The sequence below is a fragment of the Perna viridis genome, chromosome 5, assembly GCF_037379345.1.
Source record: "Perna viridis isolate PV_CMFRI_1.1 ecotype Kerala chromosome 5, ASM3737934v1, whole genome shotgun sequence".
NCBI lineage: Eukaryota > Metazoa > Mollusca > Bivalvia > Mytilida > Mytilidae > Perna > Perna viridis.
In genome coordinates this window covers 41,631,896-41,654,376 of record NC_142449.1, presented here as the reverse complement: position 1 = coordinate 41,654,376, position 22,481 = coordinate 41,631,896, and the positions used below count along the sequence as shown (strand labels likewise).

General features: G+C 32.2%; 1 protein-coding gene and 1 long non-coding RNA gene across 3 annotated transcripts in view; one reads left to right on the top strand and one right to left on the bottom strand.

The window, feature by feature from the left end:
- Positions 1–2,112: 2,112 nt before the first annotated feature.
- The window catches only part of LOC148617756 (fatty acid 2-hydroxylase-like), a 46,622-nt gene continuing 26,253 nt past the window's right edge, over positions 2,113–22,481 (top strand). For both annotated transcript variants that reach the window (XM_088585302.1, XM_088585301.1), the window contains exon 1: positions 2,113–2,435. In XM_088585302.1, coding sequence (XP_088441428.1) covers positions 2,184–2,435 — 252 coding nt within the window. In that variant the 5' untranslated portion in view covers positions 2,113–2,183. The remainder of the gene's footprint in view (positions 2,436–22,481) is intronic.
- LOC148617757 (uncharacterized) lies at positions 2,491–4,377 on the bottom strand. The gene is made up of 2 exons (XR_015922524.1): positions 4,283–4,377; positions 2,491–2,561 (listed from the first exon to the last, which is right to left on the bottom strand). It is a non-coding gene; the product is annotated as an uncharacterized LOC148617757 (long non-coding RNA).

Below are 22,481 nucleotides of genomic sequence, written 5' to 3'. Positions count from 1 at the left end.
GGAAAATCCTCACGCTACTGGGCAGGCGGCAGCTGGCCCAAAATAACATTAAAATACTTTGGCGCGATCACAACCCTCCCCCTTTTAAAATTAGCCACAGTGGAAAATAATATTACACAAATAAACATACCTAAAAATCATTTCAAAAAGGAGTGAGTCCCTTGTTGAATAAAGATTATACATTATGCACAAACAAAGGAATACTAGCAGTTAATTGACATGCCAGGTCCAGACCAGTTTAAATCCCCTCATCATATGTTTTCTCTGCAAAACAAAACAAACATGACTTCGTGCAAGACAATATCAAGTACCAGTCCACATAGAATTCAGACACTGGCAATGGTAAAGTGATTTATGGTGTAGAAAACCCACTAAACATTTTTTCAGTCTACATATGCTATATTTTCATATAACAATAATTACTTCTGTATTCAGATCTGTAGTTTTTTTTCAAATAATCAATCAGTTTGAACTTGTTTTTTTTCAAATAATCAATCTGTTTGAACTTCTTTTATTTTATTATAGAAGCTAACATGACAATCGGCTAAGTGGCCTTAAAAGTTTACAGGTCTTCGGATTTTAGTGTCTATCTTACCCTATAAAAACACGAACAAGTGATTACTTGCATGTACAATCATAATCTTACAGTTAATAATATCTTGTATAAAGTCGTCATACAAGTCATTTGCATACAAGTAATACCTTGTACAAAAATAACATTTGCACAAGATAAAGATCCTATTGATAGCTACTCACGTGACTGACGTTATTATCCCTCGTCGAGTACATATTATTATTATACAATTTTACTTGCCCCTCTTCTTTAAATATCTAATAGTAATTAATTAACCCGAACATGGGATTAGTCCTCTGACATTTTAATTATTTCGAGCCTTTACAATTTGACAGTCCTTCATAAATTCTCGGTATATGAAATATTACTAATCTATTAAGGGCTAATCAACAAACTTTTCATGTTTCTGTTGGTAACACGGATTTAAATAAGATATGTTTAATCCAGGGGCATACATATATATTTCACTTATATAAAATATCGGGGTGGGAGGGGCGTTGGGCACTTCCTACATATAGGGTGTGATAGGACGTGCCGTCGGAATAGGTACATGTACATGTACCGTTTTCCAGCTTGCAAATATGTGAACAGGTGGGGAAAACAAATATATTTATATGATAAGTCAATAAAGTTTATATTACGAATTATATGGATAGTCAAAAGCACCCTTGTCCCATCATCATCTGTTACGATTTTTTTTGTAATTGTAGAATAATTAAATTGCATGATGAATAGTATTATCATATGTCATTGTGTAGTATCATAGGGAACAATCCTTTTATGGGATTAGTTTTTTTTTTACAAAATAGATAAAAGGGTCTACATTTTTTTCAAGAACAAAATATATGAACAGGGTGGGATTAGAGGATCCCAGCCACACCCCTATCAAAAAAGTACCGAGTATATACTTCTTCGTTTACTCAATCCCCGCAGCGCTCAATATAATTTTGTCCCTGGTTGGGGGCGTATGAGTGAAAGAGATAAATTAAGCAATTACAAATGCATTAACTCATACCTAATATAATGGTCATACAAAACGAACGTTCTAGATATTTGGCAATAGCCAATATGTTCATATTATCACGTAGATCCGAATTTATAGCGGACGCTAGTATTGTGACAAAAAATATTTGCCGGGTGATAAAAATAAGTTTAATAAATAGAAGTTAGGAAATATTGTGTATAATCAAAGTTATCTCAATCAAGATACGCATTTTAATTTTCGAAACAATTAAAATTTTAATCTTACATGTTTAGTCATGCTAAAATAAATGTGATTTGGTATCAGGTGATACCCTACTTTTATGGTGTATCTCAAAACTGCCAAATCGTTCACTTTAACCAAATAGTGTGAAATAAAGCCCCTACTTTAACCGGGGAGATGTAGACAAACATACCGATAACCATCAATTCAACAATTATTTCTTTTAAGTCCTTTCTAGAGAACCTTGTAGCTACAATTAAAAAAACAACACAGATAATCTAACGATATATCATCTTGAGACGTTCCCGCAATTAAACGAACCGGATGTTTTAATCTGCTAGCCTTGACCTTCCTAACATATCGTTACACGAATGCCATACCGCTAGACTAACCGGTGGTGTTTGAATGATGACAGCTGAATTGAGCGATTCTCACATTAAGGCCAGAATAAAAAGTGGCCGGATTGTTATATTTGAATCTGACAATATATACGACGTGACAGAATTTGCTGACAGGCATCCTGGAGGCAAAGGATACTTGGAAAACAGTAACGGTCAGAATGTTTCAGAACTTATGCAACGGGATGTCCCACACAAACACTCAACGGCAGCTTATTCCATGATGCGGAAATATTGCATCGGGAAACGACAAAATCTTGTAAGTTTTTTCTCCTTCTTCTTATGATCTCATCAATATTATTTTACCATTATAGACTAATATAGTAGACGGTGTTGTTCAGTGGCATTATAATTTATAGCGTGGTGTTGTCATGGTATCAGAATGCTGTAATATTAGAAATTTCATTGATGAAGCCAGACTTTTACTTGTACATTACTTAAGTCGTCAAATTTTTCATGTCAGAGTGTTCTTTATTGGATTTCCCTTTTAGTGTGAAATTTTGTAGTTGACAAAAAAAAAGAACAAGGACCACAGAGCAGGGCCAAATCTTGAGGAAGAAATGAGCAAAAACTTTTCCTTGTTTGTGGTCACTTCTTCATTTGTCTTTGACAGGGAAAAGTGTTTGTAATAGATTACATAGACAAAATGTCAATATTGTTATTTTTCAAACATAATTTACTAAAACTTCTCCTTGTCATCAATGCCTGGATTGGGTCCTGTAGAGTAATGGATACACTGCCAATATATTAGTATTAACTGTTGGACTAGTTTCAAGTCTTTTTTTTTTATTTTTGATGTATTTTTATGTGATGTTAAAATTTGGGAAAGGTACATGTATCTTTGTAAATTTACATTTTATTCATGGAGCACATAGTATATTCCCTGAATTGTAATTTAAAATGTACATGTATATGCTACTGAATTCAGTGACAATTTTATTTAAGGAATGTTTTTAAGATTTGAACATGTTAATACAAAATAACCTGTTTTGTGGCAGTTTACATTTATAAACCCTTAAAAGTGTTAACTAGCCCAAACCAGGTTATTTTGTACAACATGTTAATAAAATTAGAAACATTCCTTTTAATTTAATTTCTAATGGATTCAAATCCAAATATTAAGTATTGGTTTATTATCTTAACTTCTTAAGATTATACTGAAGAAAAATAATGATTTGCTCAAAGAGAATCAACCAATCAGAAACGCAGATTTATATCAAGATCAAGTTCCCTTTCTATTTTTTGAAGGGGGATTTTAACTTCTGATAAATTAACAGTTTGATTGGATAATTAACATGTACATGTACACTACTGTCAGCGCAAATTTTAATTTCTCCACTCTCCACAGTGGAGTCACCATTTCAAAAATTGTCTGTAATTAATTTCTCCTTTCTTTATACAAAGGTATATTTATTGGTTTCAGCAGTTTAATAACATTTCAGTAGACAGAAAAAAATATTGAAAATTATTGAAATGGAGTTATTTTATCCCGGTTTTTACTTTGGTGGAGTCACAATGGAGGACATGAGTAACTCCTCTGTGAAGAGTGGATAAATTAAAATTTTAGTTAACAGTATTGTATTTAGCTATTTATTCATGTACAATGAAGCAAATTACAGAATAAAATAATTTTATGGGTATCTTAAAAGTTGTTAACCACATAATACTTAGAATTACTGGGAACTAAAATTCAAATCAACATATAAGGAAAAATCCCAATTTGAACAAATTTGGTCCTTAGGCAAAGAACAGTATATATGTACATGTATAAAATTACTTACAGAAGGAAATTCCTCTGTAGTTATAGAAATGATTAAACATCCCCCCACAAAAAAAAATGTAAGAAAAAATTGGAACTCCATTTATGTGGTAGATTTAGAATATACACATGCATGTACAATGTATAAGCAGTCTGCCAATTTGGCCAACTGAAGTTACTTTCTGTTATTCAGTACAGGCTAACTTTCACTGTCACTCATTCTACTTTCAGTTTGTCTGACACATCATTTTGAATGGACCACTGTTTTATAGGCTGATTATGTATTATATAAATAGTCCAATTGCTTAAAACCATGTACATATACTTGAAAAGGCTACAATACTTACATTGTACTTTTAAAATTCTTTCAATTACCAGCTTGATCAATGTACATTACACAATACATGTATAGAAAACAACCTATCAAACATGTCAAACAACCTGTACATGTATGTAAAGCATAAATTTTCCAAATCAATAGCAGTAATATTGAGTTGATATACCAGTAGGTGTGGATTACGGTTGGCTTTTAGTCTAGGATATAAGATATAAAAGTATGGGTTACGGTTGGCTTTTAGTCTAGGATATGATATAAAAGTATGGGTTACGGTTGGCTTTTAGTCTAGGATATAAGATATAAAAGTATGGGTTACGGTTGGCTTTTAGTCTAGGATATAAGATATAAAAGTATGGGTTACGGTTGGCTTTTAGTCTAGGATATAAGATATGAAAGTATGGGTTACTGTTTGCTTTTAGTCTAGGATATAAGATATAAAAGTATGGGTTACGGTTGGCTTTTAGTCTAGGATATAAGATGTAAAAGTATGGTGTAACTCTCTATGATTTTGATTATTACTTTCTGTTCAGTTTTTAAAAAGAAAAACCACAGGGTTTAATCTAGACATCAATAACAAGGAGAAGTCTTGGTAAATTATATTTGAAAAATTACAGTATTGACCTTTTTGTGTATGTAATCTATTACAAAAGCTTCTCCCTGTCAAAGACAAATGGGAGAAGTGAGCACAAACAAGAAGAATTTTTTGCTCATTTCTCCTTCTAGATTAGGCCCTGAAGTCCAATTGAAACAATAATTGAACAATACTAATGTTACTAAGAAATCCCCCAATGATAGGTTGTATATACTGAGTATTCTCATCTTATGTGACTATTTTCTTAGACTTTCAAATTACATGTTAAAATCCATGTACTTAGAGCATATTTTGGTCAAGTCTGTAGGTTAATTGACTGAGTAATAGAGATATACTGCATCCTCTTTTTTTGTAAATATAAGCACACATGACATATACATGTACAAATGTATATAATAGTGCATTATACTTTATGAAAGTTATTTCAATATTACTGCGTCAAGAATTGAGCAATATTCTTAAATGAAGCTAATTTATGTATTCAAAGCAACATGCTCATTTGAATCAAAAGATTATCTTTTAGGTTGGGTCCATTCAATACATAAATTTAGACGGTATTAAGTATTGTTTATGATGAATGTTTGGTTTAAGGAAAGAATAATTTCCTTTCCCTCCTTAATCCTTTGGATCAAATTGATAGATACTATTGTGAAGTAGACTTTTGACTTGCTGTGATATCTACAATTTAATGGAGTACTCAACTCCTTGCTTGTTGTGGTGTACTGTAGGTTTTATTGATTTTAATGCTTAATTTACTGAGACTGTGATTCGTTCCATTTGCTTTACGATTTATCCATATACCTTTAAACCCATGAAAACCGATAGATTGACACCTTGGATTGATTTTGATGTCAATTGCAATATATTTCAAAGAGCTTATTTGTTAAATGTCTAAATCATAGTGAAGTAACACTTCTGCATGTAGGGTACACTTGTTGGAAGACAATTCATTTAACAGTGTGTGAAATTAATCTGTGAGACAGTATTGAACTATCAAAATTGCCAACGGACAGCAAAATTCATGAAAAATTAATGATAATGATCATTGATCTGAATTAATATCTTTTTTCAATTGTGCCTATCCATCTATCAATAATATTGCACCTGGTTTTCATGCAGAATACAATGTTTGAAATATTTAAATGTGCATGTATGACTGATTCCTATTCCTCAATTTCGAAAAAAAGTAAAACTTTTCCCATTGAAGGTATTATTTGACTGACTCATATAATATGACGGCTGAAAATTGATATTTTCTGCCAAAATGTCCAAGGAAAAGAGCAAAAACTTGAATGAAAGGTTGGAGCACAAAAATATTACAGCATAAACCAGAGTTTTAACTTAAAATCTGGGCTTGGTAGCCAGAGTTTAAATTTTGTTAGCAAATATGTAGTTCTTGACAATCACTAGAAATTTCTGTAGCCCACACTAAATTTTAGGGGCCATTGGCGAGTGGGCTCCTGGTAATTTCAAACCCTGATTAATATTGGTTGGTAGATTAGGACTAAAGCAGCCATTTGTACTTTAAACCAAGTAAAAAAATTACATGTACAGTGTATGTCTGTTTTAGATTACATTGGATGAAAATATAGGTAGGAAGGTAAAACCATTTTTGTTTTTAAGAATATTTTATACAAACACTTACAATTTCTTGACTTGTATAGTGCTCAGCAGGTCAGTGGTTTAGCAGCATTTCATTAATAAAGTCCAAAATAAAATGTGCTTGGGGAGGCAGAAAAAATAGGGTAGGTAGGATAACCTTAAACAGACATACTTTTTTTCTTGGCCTTAAAACTTTTAAACTGGTCATCCATATATTTGAGTTGAAATTTTGCATTGATTTATTCCCTACTTGTGGAGCTCGGAATGCAGCCATATTTTATCCTGTTTTTGCAGAGTTATCTTCTGTGAGAGGAGGTGTAATTTCTAAGTCTCTCTAATCGATGTTCGGATTCGGGTGCAGAAAAAAGAGGTAACTCGAATGAAAATGGAATCCCCAGCAGACAAACTCAACAGTGTTTCTAAAATTTACAGGGAGTTCCGTTTTGTTTGATAGGTTACATAAGGATGATTTTCATTTGTATCCCGGGTAAAGAAAATTTATGGCAGGGTCAGTAGAACGAGAAAATCCTTTTTGACTTTTGAGATTTTCTAAAGTATCGTCGATATTGGATGGAAAACCTTACGTGTTCCAAATAGACACTTGCTTCAAAGGGAGATAAATGTTGACAAAATGTTGGTCCGCAAGTCAGGAATATTCATTGTAGTATGAGTCCTTGAAATTTGGAACTTTTTTGAAGAAAGCTAAATTAAGCTACCCCTATAAAAGGAGAGTCTAGCATGAGATCTCATTTCAGCCCATTATGGTCCATTATGTAACATACATGTATCTCAAGAATAAAAATCCAATTTACAAGGACAATGAAGCATTTTTAGTAAGATTATTTGATAGAACATTTAAAATTTTTATGCCATCAGCATGTTCATGTATGAACTACTGGTTTGTATCTGATGTACATGTACCATTCATCAAACTAAAGATACTTAAAGGTTCCTGTTCATTGTAGGTTGTTAATGAGGTAGACGTAAGGTTCTTTACCTGACAAACACAACTCTTACAAATCATTGGAACGTTTATATTCATCATTTTACATCAATCTCATATAAGCATCAAAGTAACATGGATTGATTTTATTGTGTTTCAAATACAAACTTGACAGGCTTTGGTGAAATTGATTTCAGGAGTTGTGTCCCTTACCCTAGGCCTACTTCCTTAAATAAGCTCCTAAAATTATGTGCTATGGTTTAGTGGATATAAGTACATATATTTTAGTTATATGAACTGTGTCTGCAAATGGTACCATCATAAGGGACTTGGATAAGATACATGTGAATTTTGAAAATTCGGAGCATATTTCCCTTCCATCTTTGGGAATGGGGTAGAAATTTGGTTTGTAAATCACTGGCTAGTAGAGAATTCTGAACTAAATAGTCAAACCAGTCTTAGCAACCCCATGTATTCAGCAATTGATGGTCTTCAAAGACTAGATGAATCTATCTATTATCTCCATGTAGTGCATTTTATGTAAAATTAAACATGTATTTAAAGACCACCTGTCTTATGTGAAAGGTCACTCTAGATAGGTTTGACCAATTTTGTATGGCCTTGGAATAAATGACCTAGCGGTACAAACATGTACATGTAGCTGTACATGTACAAGTATTTACCATTACTGTAATGAAATACTGTTTTAATTAAGGAGGAAAATTATGTGTAATTTCTGCAGTCCTAAATGCGGCATGTTGTCTGTTCCATGTTAATGTAAATTTTAATAGATGACAGTCTGTGACAGTATGATTTCTGCGACTGATTTGAAATGTAAATTTGTGCAAATTTTAGCAATTAGAGTTTCCTTGAATTTCCTTTTGTTAGAGACAATTATTTCTAAATGTAGTTATGGTGCCGAGCCACAGACATGAAACATGAATTGGTGGTTATATGAAGTTATTTGAATTTCAAGTATTTACAAGGTACACTGCAACTGAAGGGGATATTGATGACAACATGAACAAAAGATGGGTCAAATTCAGAAAATCAACACTATCAAAGCTCCTCATGAATGAACGTCCTCAATTTTCATCTAAAGCTCCCTGATTGTAATTAAATCAAGCTTTAAATATACATGAAATATGGAAGTTCAGCCAAGGTTAAAATGCTATTACATATGGAGAGCAATCGATTGTACATTTGTATATTGGTCTCTGTAGGACCGACACGTCTAACCTCTTGATCTTACAACTTTCTCAGGGTTTTTACCTTATGTTAACACCTAGCTGTTAATTAAATATTCATGAGTTTGAGATTAGTTTATGCAAAACAGTATTTATAATCTTTTTTTACTTCACAGTATAACTCAGGTTCTCTACATGGAAAAAAAAATAATGGAAGTTTAACCATGATTACAGAGAAAAAAATTCAAAGATGACAATGTGTTGGAAACTTTCAATTTATGGAGAAATCATGTGAAATACTGTGAAACCTTTTATAAATGAACCCAGGGCCTAATCTAGAAGGAGAAATGAGCAAAAAATTCTCCTTGTTAGTGCTCACTTCTCCCATTTGTCTTTGACAGGGAGAAGTTTTTGTAATAGATTACATAGAAAAATATATTAATTTTGTTATTTTTCAAACAGAATTTACCAAAACTTCTGCTTGTCATTGATGTCTAGATTAAGCCCTGAATGAACCCTTTTAAAAGTGAAGACTTTGTTCAGTAAGGCAGCTTTTAGGTTTTTTTCTTGCTTAAAACACATTAAAATTGATATGTAGGGACTTAAGCAGATGTCTGGTTTATTCAGGGTTTGGATCTGGCATGTTTTACTGTATTCAAAATAATGGGAAGTCAATATTCACAACAGCTTTTTGGGGGGTGAAATTTATTTAGGTGAAAAAACTTCCTGACAACTTTTAAAGTTTTTGATGTTCATCAAAACATAAAAGTTCTTTGAATATCTCCACAACTAACTAGTACCAAGAAGCCCATAGCAGGTTAAAATGCTTTTGCAGGATCGGTAAAAAATTCTAATACAGGCCAGTAATATCTATAATATTGAAAATTTGCCAATATATGTTTTGGAACTGTGGGTGAAAAAGTTTGGACTGTAATACATTTAACTTAATTCAAAATGTCCACAGTATATAGGATCAGTTAAAAATGTACCAGTATACCTCTTCATTTAGGCTCTGCCATCATAGCTGCAGTCAGCCTTACATGCAGATATAAGTTCTAATACAGAAGTGGATCCTTAGATTTTGATAAGAAGGAGGTTTGCAGAGGTGTTCCAGAAAAATTAGCCATTATTCATTTATTTTTGCCAAATTTTCAGGAAAAAAATTAACAAAATTTTCCAACAAACGGTAGGTTTTCAAGCTGCCACTATAATACATGTACATTCCTTGTGAAAGTTTTGTCTAAGTACATGTAATTCTATTCATCTGACTCATCTGGACTTTTATCTTTTAGTTACTATATTGTGAAATTTATAATTGGCTCTGTGATATAATATTTTATGGTATGTATTTAATTTATTAGTCTTCATATTTAAAGAGTCCTCTAGAATGGTTACAATGTAGAATATACTCTTTTTTTTATTTACAGCTAATAAACTAGTCAACTTCATGGAAATAGATGACAATCACCTTATGAACTTCCTTATGTAATTAATTGGACAACTGATTAAGAGATTTAAACTTCTGTTAAACTTATATTAAAATACATTTGTACCTATGAAATGAAAGAAAAATTAAATCTGTTAATTGTTCTGCTAACTAATGGCCTTTCAACCAAGGGAAAACCAACTTTTTCCTTTAAGTTAACCATATTATTTGCTGTAATGCAGAACATTTAGTTGTTACAGCCATCAAACAGGGTGAAAAGTTAATAAGTAGAACTATGGAAAGCACACGATTCAGTGTGTTGCTATTGATGGTAACCGTCTTGCTGTAATGCAGGACATTATCAAACAAAATAAAAGGTTAATAAGTGGAACTCTACACCAGCCTTTTGATTTTCAGCTTTGGACATTGATTTTGTCTGGAATTAGAAAAAATGAAGATCTTTTTAATTATGCAATTTCTTTAATATAGAGACTTTTCTGTATCTGCAATTCATTAAACTGAAACCAAAAATGAAATTTTCTTGATTTAACATCATCATATTGTCATATAAATAGACCTGACTTTATTGTTTATTATGTCATTCTCCCTTTTACTGCTACCACTCTGGTTTTATTGTGTGTTCAACACAATTACAGCTGCCTGTGTTTTTTTTCCACTTAGTGAAGTTGTGTCTGTACAAAACATTTAAGGTTTTTGAGTAGTAGTCTTTGTAAGAATCATGCAAATTCTGTAATATGTGATACATGTAAAAAAAGGCTACACATTTTTATTTTTGTTATTGAGTTGCTTTATAGGTCTACTGTGGAAGTACTATTGTTCATGGGGTACCAATTTTCGTGGATTTCATGGGTATGCCAAACCACGAAATTTGGTTCCCAACAAAAAGGAGAATTCCATTGATGTGTATACTGAAAACCACAAATTAAAAAATCCACGAACTTGTGTTTCTTCCTAATCCACGAAAATTGGTATCCATGAATTAAAGAACTTTCACATTATATGATGGTATGTATAATTATTCATTCCAATCTGTCTGCTTTTAGGAAATAATCCATATTGAAAATCCAACCGTTTCAATGGCTTTTTTTAGTGTCATTTACAGAGTTACCTCCCTTGATTTTTAATTTTTACAATACATTCTGTATGATTTTTATCTCCTAAGAACAAGGCTTATATGAAGAGCCACATGCTAATTTCTGTTTATTTTATTATTTTAAACAATTGATAAAAAAAAAAAAAAAGAAGCTTTCTAACCATGAATCACATTTTGCATGATTCTTATGTAGAGTACTACTTAAACCCTGACAGAATCTCATCTTATTTTTGTCCTTTTATATTTCCAAAATGAGGGTTTCTGCCATAATGACATAACTACTTGTCAAACAGTGACAGGACAATGCCTTCCACATAATTGTGCTGTGGACTGATGTCCTTACTGTTTCATGTATGATATGATGGTACTATTACATTTTAAAAACATCACAAGGGTTTTCCTCAGAGGGTTAAAATGTATAATTTGGTTTTCTTGATTAAGTAGTACTTTTTGATACAAGACAGTTAACACATGTAATAAAACATATTTGCAGGTTAAGAAGTAGGACTTTCTCATAAATCTGTGCATGTGATATTTTGTCAATATTTTTTTCTCCTCTCCTTTATAGCAAGTTCAATAAGTAAACTAAAGGGAATACAGTAAGTCTTCCCTTGATAGACCATTACCTGATTAATTTCCTTAGTTAGTCTATACATGTAGGTGGACAATTTACTATGAAATTTAAACTTTCTATCAAACATATATTAAAATACCTATGCTTAAGTTCTCCTGGCCAGTACTTAAGACATTTCATCAGGAAATAGTCATTCGATCAAGAGAAAACTAACTCTTTTCCCTGAAATTAACTGTTTTATTTTCTGTAACTGGGCTTTTTAAGGATGGTCCTTTAATTAACATGTAAGGGCATATGTACACATTTGTCAACCTCTTTTCTGAAACAACAAATCAATTAGCATGTTACGTTGACAAGTTCAAGGGAACTGTGAATGATGAGGGAAAATTCAAGCATTTCTATATAAGTTGATAACTTCTGGAAATACTACTAAAAAGAGGGAAGGTATTGACACTTTCTGATGCAGAATTGGGTTTTCATGTTGAAATAAATGTTGACTACATTTAGGCCTGTCAAGTCTCACACATTTGCATGAGACTCACGCATTTAGAAACTGATTTGGCGGCATTTTTCTTTGATCTTTTAAACTATTGCCAAATCTCATGCATTTGAATTTAGAAAAAATGACAGTCCTATACCTGATCTTGTTAATATTGTTGCAATGTTTTAAAATAGTCACACTAAATGTGTTAAAATGTTCCATTGAAAATTGATGATATTTTTTTTTAATATTTGTTAGTAAATATATGCTTTCTTTAAAACCTGTTTATCATTAAGTGAAAGTATTAGTGAGAATCAGGCAAAATGGGAAAAATCAGAAACATGCATATAAAAACCTCACTGATCTGACAGTATAATTTCACTCAAGGATGCTTTCTCTGTTTGAAAAGATTGTTGCTTGATCACTGCATATCTGGATTTGCTCAAAAATTTTTTTTCAATAGAATGTTAGAAAAACGAGATTTCTGAAAGAGTTATACATGTATTCCCCTGAAATATTCATTTTCAGTGCATTTCAATGAAATTATAACTAAATTTACCAAACTGATATGAAAATTCTTGTCTGTTTTCCTTGATTCTTATGATTCAAATAGTCAAATTAAACTTTCAGAATGGTTGTTTTTTTTTCATACCAAGTTTCACCAACTGCCTGATTTTTATTAAGACTGACACTTAAGAATTTGAGTTGATGGAGTGTGTAAGGCCTGGATTGTGGTCAATTTAGGAGATGTAAATTATAACCTTAGTACAGCCTATTTTTCAGAAGGGATATTTCGGGGCATAATAAAGAAAGAAATGAAAAAAATGTACTGAAGCATAGGATATGCACATCCCCCTTTTTCAGTAAATGAAGACCAATAGCAAAATACAGTATCAATGTAAAAACAATGAGAGTGAAGGGTGTTTACTGTCTTGTAGACTTAATAGGAGCATAAGGATTCATTTAATTTTGAAGTGTTGACTTGTCAAATACCATTAAAACATGATAACTTGTTCTACTGACTAACTACAAAACTGGATTACTCTTTATTTATATGTTTCATATGTGCAGATTCTTATTTATAGAAGGTCTGTACATGTCACATGTCATACTATTTCCTGGTATGTTCTCAAATGAATCGAAACTTTCTTATTTACTTTGGGTATTAATTCATTCACATGATAAGAAGGGTACTAAACAAAACCTTCCCTTTGGGCCAATATTTTGAACCTTTATATCAACAATTTAGAATTGTATTAGTACCATGTTCTAAATTTTATTCAGTTTGAATTGGATCAATGATAAATCTATAGTTTCTACCTAAGAGTCATGGAAAACAGTTCAGTGCAGTTGTGTCATGCTAAACTGGAGTGATTTTACACAAACTTTTTATGCTGATTAACCTAGTTTCTCATGTTTGTGTAAAAATTCATCCCAACAAGCAATTACTGGTAATTGATGATAAAAAATTGGAATAGATGATAGTATGTCAATTGTTAACTTCAGTTAGAAATGACTTGTGACATGAAATATAAAATTTATGGATGGTGGCAGTAATCCCATGGCTTCCTGGATTTTATAATAGAACAATTAATTCCTTGTCTATTGAAAATATTATGAACTGTCTTCTAATGGCCACTCATCATCTTAAATCAATACCAGTTTTCACCTGCTTTGGAAAATTAGGTTAAAGCAAGGCAAGATCCACACAGCTGACCTAGGCCTGTACATGGCTCTTGGATTAGGGGTGTATGGGGTTCAATCACACACACCTTTTGAAATTTATGAGATATCAAGCTCATGAAACTTCGATTAGAAAGCACCAGAGTGCCCAAAATTGTTCCATTTTATTAAAAAATTCTTTCAGAGAAGGCAACCCTCCCCTGCACTCCCTTTGCTAAAACCTGCAGACAGCCATGCATCTGGCTTTCTTCCTTCAATCAAAGATCTGAGATGGTCATCTGATGATTTTATTACATGAATACTTAATTTACACAGTGATTTTTCAACCATTTAAAAAGATGCCTGTGCCTTTTAATTGGGAAAAGAATATCAAAATATTTAACAAACTTAGAAATCCATGAGGAATTGTATTCCATCACACAACTGATTACATTAGTCCATAAATTGACACCTTTCATAACAAAAGTCTTTTGTCATAAGATATTTTTGTAAGTGAGGGCAAAGTGCATTGTGGAGTTTGATTAGAAAATTTTCACCTTATATGGCAAGCCTTGACTGGACATATCATATTAAAAAATAAAAAATCGATAGTTACATAGGTATTAGGAATTTAAGGCAAAATTATAATAAAAACCCATTCTCCATTCTTCTTACATCTGGGAGGTGTTTGCCCATTCTTCTCAAATGTCCCTCTCAGTATTTTTCTTGTTCAAATTTGAACAAATTTTATTGTGCATGATTTTTGTAGCATTTGCAATAGGGCTTGTGCTCAGATATTATAGGACCATAAGATTTTATTTGGAGATTAAAGCATTTACAGTTTTCAGAGTTTCTGAATGGTCAAGCGTCTTAATATAAATACATGTATTGCCATTTCACTTAAGTTGACAACATTTGAATTTCTTTAGACAAGATATTATTTGAATTTGGAGTAATTTCTGATTTAAAAAAATAAGTGAAAAAGATATTTATAAAACTTAACCCTACTAAGGTAATGCTGTCATGACTAAGTGGGATTAGTAAGTTTCCTTAACTTGTGTTATACAACTAACTGTACCCCTTAACCATCCTGGCATGACTAACCCCCTTAGTAAGGGTTAGTTTTACAATTTTTTTTTGGTCATTTTCTTAATTCCTAATTCAATTGATACCTCAGCTAAATTAGCTGAACCAAATAATATAACATCCAGATGTTTATGAAGGTTGAACCATAGTTTATATCTACATAACATGTATGTAATTTTATTTCGTTACTGGATTTGAAAATAAAATGTTTCATAATTGTGCTCATAAAATTTTACATACTTTTTTTTCCTTCACTAGTTTTGATGATTTCTTTTTTTGTGTTTTGGTGTTTCCCTTGTTGCATTTTTGTCTTGATCATTTTAATTGCTTATTTTCTATTTTCCTAATTTAAATGGTTTTTCATGACAATAACTTTCTATCAGTATCTTTTCATCTCTGACTTCAAGCAGAAAAATGAATATATTTGTTGACTGTCATGCAGTAAATGTCGGTAATATCTATTGATTCCTCTCTGTCCTATCAGTTTCAAATCGGGAAGATTAGTCTTCAGCAGGTTATTTGAGAGGAGAAAGGAGAAACTTGAATGCCTGGGTTGGAATGTTCATGACTGTTTACTGTTTTTTTAATCTTTATGTTGGAATTGGATATCTTGGTTAAACAATTATCTCTTTCTTCATTATTATCTTTTTTAAGCCATTTATGAGAAGATTATAAAACATATAGTGCTTGTATTTGAGTTTTGATTTATCATATTAAAACTTACTTGAAACCTGGACTTTTTAGATATTCTGAAAGGAGTTGAGCCATATTTTCAAAATTTTTGATATGCACTTTTTTAACATAAGTTTTTATGTATGTCTCTTTTAGATCAAAAGATTGCCAATTGTTATTATTTTATAATGCTTATAAAACACAGTTTTTGATAGAGTTTTTCTCTATGAATTTTAAGTGGTGGCAATCCTTGCCCATTGTTATTATTTTTTTAACTTAAAAGTGAAGAATACATGTATTTGCCAGTTTAGATATTCAGAGTGTAATGTTTCTGGACAACGGATGCATCTTATACAAAAGGAAAAAACACAATAGCATGTACCATACAGTTGTATGGATTGTAATTGGGTTTTATGAATTTTATTTCTTCTCTCATTTTCCATAAATTTCTATACTTTAATAACAAAGTGATAGGTTAAGCTGTCAAAACAACTGGGTGTATGAAAATTTCCAAAATGTGCCAGTGACAGAGAACATTACTCTGATAGTAATAAAAAAAAACCAACAGATTGTTTGAAAATTATTGGACCTGTCTAAACAACCAAAGACCAGATTTCTCCATTTCAGCCTATGAAGCGTAATTCACCTGATATATATGTAAACATGCTACAAGCTGTTACTGTTGTGGAACTTATCTGCTGAAACTGTAAAGTTTTGTATGTTTATATGGTTCTCATGAATTAAACAAAGATTTAGTAGAGGTCTATTTATATAATCTCTTACTTCCATTTTTAAACACATGTTTAAATATATTGCTTCAAATTTTATTTACATGTCTAATTTTTTTTTTGCTTTGAAACAGCAAAGCAGATTGCTAACATATTTATCCCAGCAAAAATCTGCATAATGTACATGTATACCCTGCCAGAAACTGTTAGCTATGATTATGTACAGTCGAACTTCACTCGTTCGAACTCGGATGGTTCGAACACCCGGGATTTCTCGAACACTATTCAAAGTACCAAGATTTTCTCCTTTATAATCAGTATAAATAACCTTGGATTTCTTGAACTTCGATTTCTCGAAAACTTGAACTGACTAGTCGGTCCGTTCGGTAATAAATCTCAGAGAATAAACCTCACTAACTCGAACTCGTCAGCCATTTTGTCAGCTTAGGTAATAAAAGGTGTGAAAAACAGAAACCCTATCATTAATCAGTGTCATTTTAGTTAATTACAGGTAGTATTTAAGTCATTAAGTCACTAATGAGGTATTTGATAAAACTGATTGAAGTTCAAGAATGTTCCAGTATGATGAAACCATGAAAGAAAATTGGATGAAAACAAATTATTGACCAATGAACCCACACTCTGGATGTTTTTAAAAGAAAATACAGCATTTTTAATGTCCGTAAATCAATATAATCTTCTGAAAGAGAATGAAAAAGATCCACGAACTAACACAACTTCGGAGGAAGTAAGCAATTTCTAACGATAAAGTGGAACTCGGACCGCCAAGGAAAGAAATCCGGAAATATACGAACTTCAATTTCTCGAACTCCCGATAACTCAAACACATTTCAATAGTCCCTTGGAGTTCGAGCTATCGAGGTTTGACTGTACATTGACATCTCTCTAAACTGACTCCCCCCCCGTTTTGAGGCCTTGTGAGGACATGTATTCAGTTTCTACAGGTTCAAAATGCATTGAAAATTTCATTGAGGAGCTCAATAAGTTTGATGTATTATAATAAGACAGTTTCCTAGTTCTTTCTGAGGTCAGTTTTTGGTACACCTATAGTATACTCATTAAAACTTTCAAGATCCTTTGTAGTAATTCATCAAAACTCTTTAAAATTATCTGTTTACTAAAGGATGTCACAAAAATAAACTCATTAAAGGATGTCACAAAAATAAACTCATTAAAGGGTGTCACAAAAATAAACTGAGTAAAGGGTGTCACAAAAATAAACTCAGTAAAGGATATCACGAAAAGAATAAATTCACTAAAGGATGTCATGAAAAATAAACTCACTAAAGGATGCCACAAAAATAAACTCACAGCAGTACTTTATCAGATGTAAGGAAAAATATTCCTTTTTTGCAGACAGTTAATAAAACCATAAGAGAACTTGATGGAATCAAAGAAAATAGGCAATCCTTTCATAACTTTTAAGAGTCATTCTTGACCAGAAAATAATGATAAAACTGGATAATATATGTATCTGTTGATCAACAGGTTGTAGTGATTGGCTCAGCATGCACAGTTATTGCTTTGCTGAGGACAGAATGCAACAGAGGGACTTGATCTGTGTCTGCCCATCAATTCATGAATCTGTCTGTACTAATGGAATTTGTCTGAGATGGGCCATCAGATTTTATTGAAATTTTGTAGAGTGGTGCAGCACAATACATCTTTTATATTACACTGCCTTCTTGATTTAATGAATTTGACTTTGATGTTTTTATGCTTTTCACTTTAGAAACACTATGTAGTCACAACTTAAATGCCTTCTCAATATAGTTTTTTTTTTTTATTATTTTCCTGGTCTGAATGATCACATAGAAATTTGTTCAACATTTCAGATTCAAAGACGTGCATACAAATATTATGGGGATATTTTAATTATATCAATGCAACTTCAAATTTCTTATGGCTGCATGAAGGATTCCTGTTAGTGAAGCTATCATTTTAAAGTGTTATAAGCTTTATTCTAATGTCAAAATCTTGGATGCACATGTACACACATGAGAATGTTGACATATTCATCATTTCAATACATGGAACAATAACCCAAAATGATTACTTATAAGATAGAACCCCAAAACCCATATTTTATATAGTTCGAGTATTATGTATTGTAAACAATCATTTCAGAAAGTTTCAGTCCATGTTCTATTAAAATGATAAAAAATATTGACAATTTTATATGTAAATGTAGGGTGTGCCATATTTGGACTTTGGAAGAACCTTAAGTCTTATAAATGTTTTTAAAAATAAATTACCCAATATTATGGTAGTACTTCTAACAAAGTGATCTTTATTTACTGCATCTTGGTAGATCTATGTATCATGCTTATCCTAGATTACCATGGGATTTGGCCTATACACATGTGTCTAATTTCCCAAAACTGAAGTTCCTTTTGTCATGCAATGTCATGACACCTATGTGTTACTTCTGTTTAGCTTACTAGTACATGGTTGTAGATTTTTCACAAAAATATGAATTGTTGAAGCTGTTGTAAGAGTCTTAGCTATTAGCGTTTACATATCTGTTTACCCTTCCACATTAGGGGTGAGACTACCACAAAATTAAAGAAAAATTTAGAATATGCCACATCGAAATGTTGGATATGTAGGAAGTTTCTGGTAATTGCTCTATTTTTTTGTAAAAAAAATTGCTTTTACTTAAATGTCTCCCACATGAGACAGTGTCGATCGATAGGGACAATCTTTCATGAACTGTTCCAAAGATTTAAAGGCTCTTGTAGAAGTGCTACTTTTGTATGGGGTTACAGCAGGGTAGGAGACTCACTCAAATTCTAGCCAATCCTGAACACAATTTTTCAATATAATTACTATATGGTTTTATAGATTTTGCTAAAATTAGCAGGCCCTGCCAAAAAATAGCCAGTCTCGGGCGGGCGGGCAGGGTACTATTTCCAACTCGGGTTACAGCAAGCATTTCAAAACTATATGGAAAGTTACCATGTAAAAATCAGTTTATTTCTCATACTCTTTTGTTCCTCCTAAAAAAATAATGAAATACTGTAATTGTTAAATCAAAACCCGATTTTGATACCCACACAGGAATGGATGTGTGGTATATACCCACACAGGAATGGGTGTGTGGTATATACCCACACAGGAATGGGTGTGTGGTATATACCCACACAGGAATGGGTGTGTGGTATATACCCACACAGGAATGGATGTGTGGTATATACCCACACAGGAATGGATGTGTGGTATATACTCACACAGGAATGGGTGTGTGGTATATACCCACACAGGAATGGATGTGTGGTATATACCCACACAGGAATGGATGTGTGGTATATTGGAATCGTCTGTGTGTCATTCCATCTGCCTATATAAATATGGTGGCAATGATCTTTTCTCCCAATAAATTAGTACTGTGTGTGGCTATTTATAAATGAGACATATCTTGTTTGCAATTTTGGATGCTGTCCAATATCAACTTCCTGTACAAATGGGTGGGGGGTATACTTAGCACAACAATGCATGGAACTCTATGTTTCGTTACTGTGTCCTGTTTCATCTTAGAACTGTGTTGAGGATGACACATCATTGATTTAATGAAGTTTTTACTACACCTTCCTCTGATGTAGTTAAGAGGGAACCAGGGGTATGAATTTTCACTGGTCTTAGGCCTTCAATTTCTGATGCAGGACCTTTAAAATTTTATTTACAATTTACCTAGGTCATGGTCCTATGATTCCTATGAGTATTTCCTCTTACATTCCTACACAATCTTTAGGTGGACCATTCATTTTGTATGGAAAAAAGTCCTGACCCTGGCACCACAAAATTAAAAAAAAATACTTAAGTCTGAGAATATTTTTAAATTCCATGATAACTGCTATCAAAGTCTCTGAAATTTATTACGTCACAATTAGATTCAATTCTCAGACTTGAGTAATTTTTCAAGTTTTGTGGCATTGTGGGGCTATTACCTTTTACATTTAAAAGTAAATTTGAGCTTCTTAGAACTTTTAAGATACAATTATCCTTTTGATGATTGTTTCATTAGGAATGCTGTTTATAAAATAATGTCTAGGGGAAAGAGTTTGGACTTCCTTTGATAAGATGATAATTACCTGGTAAACTTCCTGAGGTAGTTAAATGACAGCATAATTGAGAATGAGATTTAAACTTTTTATCAGTATCCATTGAATATTGAGATCTCCTTCATGATAGTCCGATCAACTCATTAAGTGTTTGTTATCTAATCAATAGAACAATATCATCATTGTATGCCCAGTAAGATATACAACCTCTACTGTCATATCAAGCTGCGCCTTATGCAGTATTTTATATAGTATTACAGTAATAGTTTGAGATGGACTTAATATCAGACTTAGTAAGAACAGCAGAGAAACACTTGAAGTAAGGAAAATAAATTTTAGATGTATCTAACAAAATGGTGTTGAAACAATGGTTTTATTGTTTCAACTAAGTATGTACACTCACTGAATGCATTAAATGCGTTACTACATGTATTACCTATTATGGGTTTCTGCATTATTTTATTGGGAACAATACTCATGTTGAAAGCTAGTTAATGTGACCTGAATTATTTACCAGTGAAAACACAGAACTAGGTGGGTTAGATTTTTCTGAAAAATTAAATAACAAAAGAGAAACATAAACATTGACCATTTATTGTTTCTGTTCATATAACAATGAAGTCACAGAAAATTAACTCTTTTGTTAGTGTGAACCGTTTAAAGAATATTGCAAAGACAATAAATTTAATACAATCGCCTATAAAGTTTTCTTTACCAATATTGAACATTATTTTTCCTTCTGTTACAAAAGAAACAGTCATAACATGAAAATTTTAGTTATAGCAAATGCAGAGAGTAAAACTTGTCAGTTTTATGAGTTGAAATGATATTTGGCCATTTCATTTTAATTGTGGTAGTCCTTGTGCATATCCAGTTAATACGTGTATATGTACTTCTGTGAGGAAAATTCTTTTGTTCTATCCCAGTACCTACCTAGTGGAAGTACACGTCCAGGGGGCGAAGCCCCTCCGAAGCTCCGCGGAGATAGCGTTTTAGAGCATCATTTATGCCTCTCCTGGATGTATTTGCAACTGCATGTGTTCTCTCTGGTTCTTATCACAGCCACATGATATTTTGACTGAAGCTTTTTTATCAGTATGCCATATGTGATTCGATTTCAGAGAGAAGTGATATCAACTTTCTGTTTGAGGACTTCCTTCATATTTTAACCATATGTTTACTAGGGGAGGGGAAGGGGGGAATATATCTCACAGTTATTTTTGTTAAAACCTTATTTTATCAACAACAGTACAGGGGGAAGGGAATGGGGGGATACATGTCACAGTTATTCTTGTTAAAACCTTATTTTGTCAACAACACTACACAGGGGAAGAAGAATGGGGAGAGAGACATCTCACAGTTATTCTTGTTAAAACCTTATTTTGTCAAAAATAGTACAGGGGGATGAGGAAATGGGGATACATCTCACAGTTATTCTTGTTAAAACCTTATTTTGCCAACAACAGTACACAGGTACTTTAACAAACATTATTGATTTGTTTTAACCATCCCGGATCATAGATACTTTTTAATTATAATAATGACAAAATTTATTATTGATGATTTTTTAGATATTGATAGGAAATGAATAAGTACACTTATAACACCAGTGTGCAAGACCTTCTCAAAGATAAACAAGTATTTTCCTTGTGGTCGGAAAGAGGACTTAAAACATATCCTGGGACATATGAGCTTTTAATATTTTCATGGAAAAACCATCACATTTGTATTACTCAAATCCATGTACTCTTAACTTAAACAGTTTTCCTGAATGTCAATTTAAAAATATTTCCATAAGGAAATTTATAATTGCCCTTCAAATGAAGTTGAGAGCATGGGGATCTTAAATGATGTCACTGAAACGAAAAAAAAAAAAAACTATCTATGACATTAGAGAATCACATTATTATATGTCAGTTTTGCTAGATGGGATGTATACTAGTGTCCTGTCCATTGTTCACACTTTGCACAATGACTCAAAATTTCATGAAATTTCCATGAATAGTTTGTATTACTGATCTGCTGTAGCTGCTACATTGTATATGACATTTTATTGGAAA